The sequence below is a fragment of the Leucoraja erinacea genome, unplaced genomic scaffold (assembly GCF_028641065.1).
Source record: "Leucoraja erinacea ecotype New England unplaced genomic scaffold, Leri_hhj_1 Leri_534S, whole genome shotgun sequence".
Lineage (NCBI taxonomy): Eukaryota > Metazoa > Chordata > Chondrichthyes > Rajiformes > Rajidae > Leucoraja > Leucoraja erinaceus.
In genome coordinates this window covers 91,324-101,471 of record NW_026576437.1, presented here as the reverse complement: position 1 = coordinate 101,471, position 10,148 = coordinate 91,324, and the positions used below count along the sequence as shown (strand labels likewise).

The following is a 10,148-nucleotide window of genomic DNA, read 5'->3' as shown; positions in this document are numbered from 1 at the left end:
CTCTTCCCCCCGCAGCGGAGAAAGTCTTTGAGTACCTGGACCGTGAGCCCAGAGTCCGCACTGACGGGACATTGGTGCCGGAATCTCTGCAGGGTCACCTGGAGTTCAAGGACGTGACTTTCTCCTACCCAGCGAAACCCGACGTACAGGTTTTACAGGTAATGTCACGATGTGTTGATTAGTTTAATTATTGCCACCTGTACAGTGAAATAATGGCCTCCCTCCACAGTGAAAAGCTTTTGTTACATAGAAACATAGAAATTAGGTGCAGGAGTAGGCCATTCGGCCCTTCGAGCCTGCACCGCCATTCAATATGATCACGGCTGATCATCCAACTCAGTATCCCATCCCTGCCTTCTCTCCATACCCCCTGATCCCCTTAGCCACAAGGGCCACATCTAACTCCCTCTTAAATATAGCCAATGAACTGTGGCCTCAACTACCCTCTGTGGCAGAGAGTTCCAGAGATTCACCACTCTCTGTGTGAAAAAAGTTCTCCTCATCTCGGTTTTAAAGGATTTCCCCCTTATCCTTAAGCTGTGACCCCTTGTCCTGGACTTCCCCAACATCGGGAACAATCTTCCTGCATCTAGCCTGTCCAACCCCTTAAGAATTTTGTAAGTTTCTATAAGATCCCCTCTCAATCTCCTAAATTCTAGAGAGTATAAAACAAGTCTATCCAGTCTTTCTTCATAAGACAGTCCTGACATCCCAGGAATCAGTCTGGTGAACCGTCTCTGCACTCCCTCTATGGCAATAATGTCCTTCCTCAGATTTGGAGGCCAAAACTGTACGCAATGCTCCAGGTGTGGTCTCACCAAGACTCTGTACAACTGCAGTAGAACCTCCCTGCTCCTAGACTCAAATCCTTTTGCAATGAAAGCTAACATACCATTCGCTGAAAGCTAACATACCAGTGTTGTGTGCTAACTGTCAGCAGCAAGACAATACAGGATCACAATCGACCCATTTACAATGGAGAGATACATGATAAGGCCAGCAAAGTCCAATCCAGGATAGTCCGAGGGTCACCAATGAGGTAGATAGTAGAACAGCACCACTCTCTGGTTGTGGTAGGATGATTCTGTCACCTGATAACAGCTGGGAAGAAACTGATCCTGAAACTGGGGTTGTGTGTTTTCACACTTCTGTACCTTTTGCCCGATGGGAGAGGGGAGAAGAGAGAGTGGCCAGGGTGCAATTTTCCTTGATGATGCTGCTGGCCTTGTCAAAGCAGAATCTGGTATCCATGGACTCAATGGAAGGGAGGTTGCTTGGTGTGATGGTCTTGGCTGATTTCGCTGCAATAGATAATAGACAAAAGACAATAGGTGCAGGAGGAGGCCATTTGGCCCTTCGAGCCAGCATGGCCATTCAATGCAATCATGGCTGATCATCCCCAATCAGTACCCTGTAACAATTTCTTCCAGTCCTGAAGGGAGCTGTTACCAGACCAAACTGTGATGCATCCTGATAAAATGCTTTCTATAACCACAACCATATAACAATTACAGCACGGAAACAGGCCATCTCGGCCCTACAAGTCCGTGCCGAACAACTTTGTTTCCCTTAGTCCCACCTGCCTGCACTCATACCATAACCCTCCATTCCCTTCTCATCCATATGCTATCCAATTTATTTTTAAATGATACCAATGAACCTGTCTCCACCACTTCCACTGGAAGCTCATTCGACACCGCTACCACTCTCTGAGTAAAGAAGTTCCCCCTCATGTTACCCCTAAACTTCTGTCCCTTAATTCTGAAGTCATGTCCTCTTGTTTGAATCTTCCCTATTCTCAAAGGGAAAAAGCTTGTCCACATCAACTCTGTCTATCCCTCTCATCATTTTAAAAACCTCTATCAAGTCCCCCCTTAACCTTCTGCGCTCCAGAGAATAAAGACCTAACTTGTTCAACCTATCTCTGTAACTGTAGCTGACTCCCCCAACATCGGGAACATGTTTCCTGCTTCTAGCGTGTCCAAGCCCTTAACAATCTTATATGGAACCTGAGATTTAGGATATGGGCCAAGCACAGGCAGGTGGGACTCATGTAGGTGGGACATGTTGATCAGCATGGGCATGTTGGGGGAAGGGCATGTTTCCACACTGTTTGACTCAAGATTCTCTCCTCTCACCATGAGCATAGGCCCTAATTTGAGGAAGGACATTCTTGCTATTGAGGGAGTGCAGCGTAGGTTTACAAGGTTAATTTCCGGAATGGCGGGACTGTCATATGCTGAGAGAATGGAGCAGCTGGGCTTGTACACTCTGGAGTTTAGAAGGATCTCATTGAAACATACAAGGGCTTGGACACACTAGAGGAAGGAAACATGTTCCCGATGTTGGGGGAGTCCAGAACCAGGGGCCACACACAGTTTAAGAATAAGGGGTAAACCATTTAGAATGGTGACGAGTAAACACTTTTTTCTCACAGAGAGTGGTGAGTCTGTGGAATTCTCTGCCTCAGCGGGCGGTGGAGGCCGGTTCTCTGGATGCTTTCAAGAGAGCACTAGATGGGGCTCTTAAAAATAGCGGAGTCAGGGGATATGGGGAGAAGGCAGGAACGGGGTACTGATTGGGGATGATCAGCCATGATCACATTGAATGGCGGTGCTGGATGGAAAGGGCAAATGGCCTACTCCTGCACCTATTGTGTATTGTCCTGGTGAAAGGCTGTTGGGAGAGAGAGGGTGTTGGGGGGGGGATGGGGATGTGGGGGGGGGGGGGGGGGGGGTTCACCTATCCTTGGGCAGGGGGGGCTGCTGGCATCGTTGCAGGTATTGGGGACTTTGTTCTGTTGCTCTCTCTTCCTCTGTGCGCAGATGGAGCGCAGTGGACGGGTAGAGAATTGGGTGGGCTCCGGGGCAAGGGTTAGTGTGAGTGGGGTGTCGGGATGATATGAAGTTTTCACCGCTAACGAGTCGGGGTGTTGTGTGTTTGCAGGACGTGTCGTTCGAGGTGCGGGCCGGGGAGGTGACGGCCCTGGTGGGACCCTCGGGAGGGGGGAAGACCACCTGCGTCAGCCTCCTGCAACGTTTCTACGAGCCTCAGTCTGGCCGCATACTGCTGGACGGGCGGCCCATCCAGGAATACGACCACAAGTACTACCACAGCAAGGTCAGGGGGCACAGGGTCAGGGCACTGAGGGTCAGGGGGCAGTGAGGGTCAGGACACGTGGCGGTTACGCTGGGATCGGTGAGGGGGGGTCAAAGGTCAGTGGTCAATGAGGGGTGGGTCCGGACAGTGTGTGGGAGGGGGTGAGTGGACAGTGTCTTGTGTAACACTAATACACAATGTGCCATCTTGTGACGTGAAGACATTCAGTGCCTCTGTGTGACACATTTACACACTCAGAGCCAACATGTGACATGTGTACACACTGTACCCCCATATGATACGTGCACACACAGTGCCCCATGAGACGTGTACACAGTGTGACCCCATGTGATACATGTGCAGTATAATGTGGATAAATGTGAGGTTATCCATTTTGGTAGCAAAAACAGGAAAGCAGACTATTATCTAAATGGTGGCCGACTAGGAAAGGGGGAGATGCAGCGAGACCTGGGTGTCATGGTACACCAGTCATTGAAAGTAGGCATGCAGGTGCAGCAGGCAGTGAAGAAAGCGAATGGTATGTTAGCTTTCATTGCAAAAGGATTTGAGTATAGGAGCAGGGAGGTTCTACTGCAGTTGTACAGGGTCTTGGTGAGACCACACCTGGAGTATTGCGTACAGTTTTGGTCTCCAAATCTGAGGAAGGACATTATTGCCATAGAGAGAGTGCAGAGAAGGTTCACCAGACTGATTCCTGGGATGTCAGGACTGTCTTATGAAGAAAGACTGGATAGACTCGGTTTATACTCTCTAGAATTTAGGAGATTGAGAGGGGATCTTACAGAAACTTACAAAATTCTTAAGGGGTTTGGACAGGCTAGATGCAGGAAGATTGTTCCCGATGTTAGGGAAGTCCAGGACAAGGGGTCACAGCTTAAGGATAAGGGGGGAAATCCTTTAAAACCGAGATGAGAAGAACTTTTTTCACACAGAGAGTGGTGAATCTCTGGAACTCTCTGCCACAGAGGGTAGTCGAGGGCCACATAGAAACATAGAAACATAGAAAATAGGTGCAGGAGTAGGCCATTCGGCCCTTCGAGCCTGCACTGCCATTTAATATGATCATGGCTGATCATCCAACTCAGTATCCCGTACCTGCCTTCTCTCCATACCCTCTGATCCCCTTGGCCACAAGGGCCACATCTAACTCCCTCTTAAATATAGCCAATGAACTGGCCTCAACTACCCTCTGTGGCAGAGAGTTCCAGAGATTCACCACTCACAGTTCATTGGCTATATTTAAGAGGGAGTTAGATGTGGCCCTTGTGGCTAAGGGGATCAGGGGGTATGGAGAGAAGGCAGGTACGGGATACTGAGTTGGATGATCAGCCATGATCATATTGAATGGCGGTGCAGGCTCGAAGGGCCGAATGGCCTACTCCTGCACCTAATTTCTATGTTTCTATGTTTCTATGTATACAGTGGGGCCCCCATGTGACACGTGTATACAGTGGGCCCCCATGTGTATACAGTGGGCCCCCATGCTCCACGTGTACACTCAGTGCCACCCCTTTATGCCACTGTGTACACTATGCCCATGTGGTGCCAGCTCCCTGAGGCAGCTCCCGTCTCTTGTCCACAGGTGGCCCTCGTGGGTCAGGAGCCGACACTCTTTGCCCTATCGGTGCGGGACAACATTCGCTACGGGCTGGACCACTGCCCGCAGGCAGACGTAGCCGCTGCTGCCCAGAGCGCCAGCGCACGGAACTTCATCGAGAGGATGGACCACGGTTTCGACACAGGTACAGCCGCAACGCTCCGGGTAGAGGGGGCAGGGAACCCTCCTCACACTGGCACCCTGGCACTGCCCTGTGCCGGCTACAGGGGACCGGCACACAGTGGCAGGTGGAGTCAGTAATCTAGATCACCAGGGTCCGATCACTATACTAGTGTGGGAGTCACTATAGGCCTAGTGTGCGATCGTTGTAATGATAGTGACAGGATATTCCCTAGGACATTGAGGGAAGTTAGTGTAGAAATAGCCGGGGCTATGACAGAAATATTTCAAATGTCATTAGAAACGGGAATAGTCCCCGAGGATTGGCGTACTGCGCATGTTGTTCCATTGTTTAAAAAGGGTTCTAAGAGTAAACCTAGCAATTATAGACCTGTTAGTTTGACTTCAGTGGTGGGCAAATTAATGGAAAAGATACTTAGAGATAATATATATAAGCATCTAGATAAACAGGGTCTGATTAGGAACAGTCAACATGGATTTGTGCCTGGAAGGTCATGTTTGACTAATCTTCTTGAATTTTTTTGGAGAGGTTACTAGGGAAATTGCCGAGGGTAAAGCAGTGGATGTTGTCTATATGGACTTTAGTAAGGCCTTTGACAAGGTTCCTCATGGAAGGTTGGTTAAGAAGGTTCAACTGTTGGGTATAAATGCAGGAATAGCAAGATGGATTCAACAGTGGCTGAATGGGAGAAGCCAGAGGGTAATGGTGGATGGTTGTTTGTCGGGTTGGAGGCAGGTGACTAGTGGGGTGCCTCAGGGATCTGTGTTGGGTCCTTTGTTGTTTGTCATGTACATCAATGATCTGGATGAAGGTGTGGTAAATTGGATTAGTAAGTATGCAGATGATACCAAGATAGGGGGTGTTGTGGATAATGAAGAGGATTTCCAAAGTCTACAGAGTGATTTAGGCCATTTGAAAAATGGGCTGAAAGATGGCAGATGGAGTTTAATGCTGATAAATGTGAGGTGCTACACCTTGGCAGGACAAATCAAAATAGGACGTACATGGTAAATGGTAGGGAATTGAAGAATACAGTTGAACAGAGGGATCTGGGTATAACCGTGCATAGTTCCTTGAAGGTGGAATCTCATATAGATAGGATGGTAAAGAAAGCTTTTGGTGTGCTAGCCTTTATAAATCAGAGCATTGAGTATAGAAGCTGGGATGTAATGTTAAAATTGTACAAGGCATTGGTGAGACCAAATCTGGAGTATGGTGTACAATTTTGGTTGCCCAATTATAGGAAGGATGTCAACAAAATAGAGAGAGTACAGAGGAGATTTACTAGAATGTTGCCTGGGTTTCAAAAACTAAGTTACAGAGATAGGTTGAATAAGTTAGGTCTTTATTCTCTGGAGCGCAGAAGGTTAAGGGGGGACTTGATAGAGGTCTTTAAAATGATGAGAGGGACAGACAGAGTTGACGTGGAAAAGCTTTTCCCTTTGAGAATAGGGAAGATTCAAACAAGAGGAAAATACTTCAGAATTAAGGGACAGAAGTTTAGGGGTAATATGAGGGGGGAACTTCTTTACTCAGAGAGTGGTAACGGTGTGGAATGAGCTTCCAGTGGAAGTGGTGGAGGCAGGTTCATTGGTATCATTTAAAAATAAATTGGATAGGCATATGGATGAGAAGGGAATGGAGGGTTATGGTATGAGTGCAGGGAGGTGGGACTAAGGGAAAAAAAGTTGTTCGGCACGGACTTGTAGGGCCGAGATGGCCTGTTTCCGTGCTGTAATTGTTATATGGTTATAGTGTGCAGTTCACTGGAGTCTAATCACTCTGCTAGTGTGGGAATCACCAGCGTCTGATCACTACAGTCCTAGTGTGCAGTTCACCAGGGTGTGATTACTATACTAGTGTGGGCATCACTAGGGTCCTGTGCTCAAGGGATGGTGCCGTCTCTGCTGTGACACAGCGGCAGCAGTTGCATGGTTTGCGCCATCGTGTGACCTCGAGGTCTGTGGCACGCACGCACACCGTCCACGGGAACGCGCTCTTTCTTTTGTCCTTAACAAGGACTTGATTCAGTATTTGCAATTTACAGTGTAGCAGAAGTTACGAAGACTTTCAGTATTTGCTTTACATCAGGCAATCATTATAACCATATAACCATATAACAATTACAGCACGGAAACAGGCCATCTCGGCCCTACAAGTCCGTGCCGAACACATAATCTCCCCTAGTCCCACCTGCCTGCACTCATACCATAACCCTCCATTCCCTTCTCATCCATATGCCTATCCAATTTATTTTTAAATGATACCAATGAACCTGCCTCCACCACTTCCACTGGAAGCTCATTCCACACCGCTACCACTCTGACATTGGGAACATTTATGTGGCATCTAGCTTGTCCAGTCCTTTTAAAACTTTATATGATTCTATAAGATGCCCCTCATCGCTCTAAACTCCAATGAATACAAGCCTAGTCTTTTCAATCTTTCATAGAAACATAGAAAATAGGTGCAGGAGTAGGCCATTCGGCCCTTCGAGCCTGCACCGCCATTCAATATGATCATGGCTGATCATCCAACTCAGTATCCCGTACCTGCCTTCTCTCCATACCCCCTGATCCCCTTAGCCACAAGGGCCACATCTAACTCCCTCTTAAATATAGCCAATGAACTGTGGCCTCAACTACCCTCTGTGGCAGAGAGTTCCAGAGATTCACCACTCTCTGCATGAAAAAAGTTCTTCTCATCTCGGTTTTAAAGGATTTCCCCTTAATCCTTAAGCTGTGACCCCTTGTCCTGGACTTCCCTAACATCGGGAACAATCTTCCTGCATCTAGCCTGTCCAACCCCTTTACTCATATGACAGTCCCGCCATCCCAGGGATCAATCTCATGAATCTACGCTGCACTGCCTCAATCACAAGGATGTCCTTCCTCAAATTAGGGGACCAAAACTGTACACAATACTCCAAATGTGGTCTCACCAGAGCCCTATACAACTGCAGAAGAACCTCTTTACACCTATACTGAAATCCGCTTGTTATGAATAGATAGACCTCCACTGTGGACCACGCTCTGTGTGTGTGACTGATCTCTGTCCGTGAGGACAATTGCTGTGTTGTTAGTAACGGCGTCTCTCCGTTGAGCAGATGTGGGTGAGGCCGGTGGGCAGATCTCAGCGGGACAGAAGCAGCAGATCGCCATCGCCCGCGCCCTGGTCCGGCAGCCGCGGATTCTGGTCCTGGACGAGGCCACCAGCTCATTGGACGCACACACCGAGCTATCGGTGAGCAGTTACCGCATGCCCATAGCGGGCCGCACCGTTACCTTGTGCACGTCAATGTGGGCTGAGCCCTGGGGAACAAATGCTCACTGTCAGCTCAGTCAATAGACAATAGGTGCAGGAGTAGACCATTCGGCCCTTCGAGCCAGCACCACCATTCAATGTGATCATCCCCAATCAGTACCCCGTTCCTGCCTTCTCCCCATATAAAATTGTACAAGGCATTGGTGAGACCAAATCTGGAGTATGGTGTACAATTTTGGTCGCCTAATTATAGGAAGGATGTCAACAAAATAGAGAGAGTACAGAGGAGATTTACTAGAATGTTGCCTGGGTTTCAACAACTAAGTTACAGAGATAGGTTGAATAAGTTAGGTCTTTATTCTCTGGAGCGCAGAAGGTTAAGGGGGGACTTGATAGAGGTCTTTAAAATGATGAGAGGGATAGACAGAGTTGATGTGGACAAGCTTTTCCCTTTGAGAATAGGGAAGATTCAAACAAGAGGACATGACTTCAGAATTAAGGGACAGAAGTTTTAGGGGTAACATGAGGGGGAACTTCTTTACTCAGAGAGTGGTAGCTGTGTGGAATGAGCTTCCAGTGAAGGTGGTGGAGGCAGGTTCGTTTTTAACATTTAAAAATAAATTGGATAGGCATATGGACGAGAAGGGAATGGAGGGTTATGGTACGAGTGCAGGTATATGGGACTAGGGGAGATTATGTGTTCGGCACGGACTAGAAGGGTCGAGATGGCCTGTTTCCGTGCTGTAAATTGTTATATGCCATCTCGGCCCTTCTAGTCCGTGCCGAACACATAATCTCCCCTAGTCCCATATACCTGCGCTCAGACCATAACCCTCCATTCCCTTCCCATCCATATAACTATCCAATTTATTTTTAAATGATAAAAAACGAACCTGCCTCCACCACCTTCACTGGAAGCTCATTCCACACAGCTACCACTCTCTGAGTAAAGAAGTTCCCCCTCATGTTACCCCTAAACTTCAGTCCCTTAATTCTCAAGTCATGTCCCCTTGTTTGAATCTTCCCTACTCTCAGTGGGAAAAGCTTGTCCACATCAACTCTGTCTATCCCTCTCATCATTTTAAAGACCTCTATCAAGTCCCCCCTTAACCTTCTGCGCTCCAAAGAATAAAGACCTAACTTGTTCAACCTTTCTCTGTAACTTAGTTGTTGAAACCCAGGCAACATTCTAGTAAATCTCCTCTGTACTCTCTCTATTTTGTTGACATCCTTCCTATAATTAGGCGACCAAAATTGTACACCATACTCCAGATTTGGTCTCACCAATGCCTTGTACAATTTGAACATTACATCCCAACTTCTATACTCAATGCTCTGATTTATAAAGGCTAGCACACCAAAAGCTTTCTTTACCACCCTATCTATATGAGATTCCACCTTCAAGGAACTATGCACGGTTATACCCAGATCCCTCTGTTCAACTGTATTCTTCAATTCCCTACCATTTACCATCTACGTCCTATTTTGATTTGTCCTGCCAAGGTGTAGCACCTCACATTTATCAGCATTAAACTCCATCTGCCATCGTTCAGCCCATTTTTCCAAATGGCCTAAAAGCTTTCTTTACCACCCTATCTACACGAGGTTCCACTTTCAGGGAAATGTGCACCGTTATTCCCAGATCCCTCTGTTCAACTGTATTCTTCAATTCCCTACCATTTGCCATGTACGTCCTATTTTGATTTGTCGTGCCAAGATGTAGCACCTCACATTTATCAGCATTAAAGTCCATCAGCATTAAACTCCTCTTCCCCGCAGATCCAGCGGGCCTTGGCTCGTGAGCCGGCAGCAGCAGCGTTGGTGATCGCCCATCGGCTGACGACAGTGCAGCGGGCGGACAGGATCGTCGTGTTGGAGGGTGGCCGTGTGGTGGAACGAGGCACTCACCCTCAGCTGATGGAGCTGGGCGGCTGCTACTCCCGTCTGGTGCTGGGGCAGTTCACCAACGGAGAGCAGGGAGCGGCCGCGGGAGAGAAGGGGTCGGGACGCGGGGAGAGACAGTGA

At 48.0% G+C, this 10,148-nt stretch overlaps 1 protein-coding gene across 1 annotated transcript; it reads left to right on the top strand.

Annotated features, from left to right (window-relative positions):
- Positions 1-8: 8 nt before the first annotated feature.
- On the top strand, positions 9-10,148 carry LOC129694075 (ABC-type oligopeptide transporter ABCB9-like; the record flags this gene model as incomplete). Its single annotated transcript, XM_055630803.1, has 5 exons — positions 9-158; positions 2,947-3,120; positions 4,703-4,862; positions 7,966-8,102; positions 9,903-10,148. Coding segments are annotated over 5 exons (867 nt in total), but the record flags the coding sequence as incomplete, so codon positions are not given.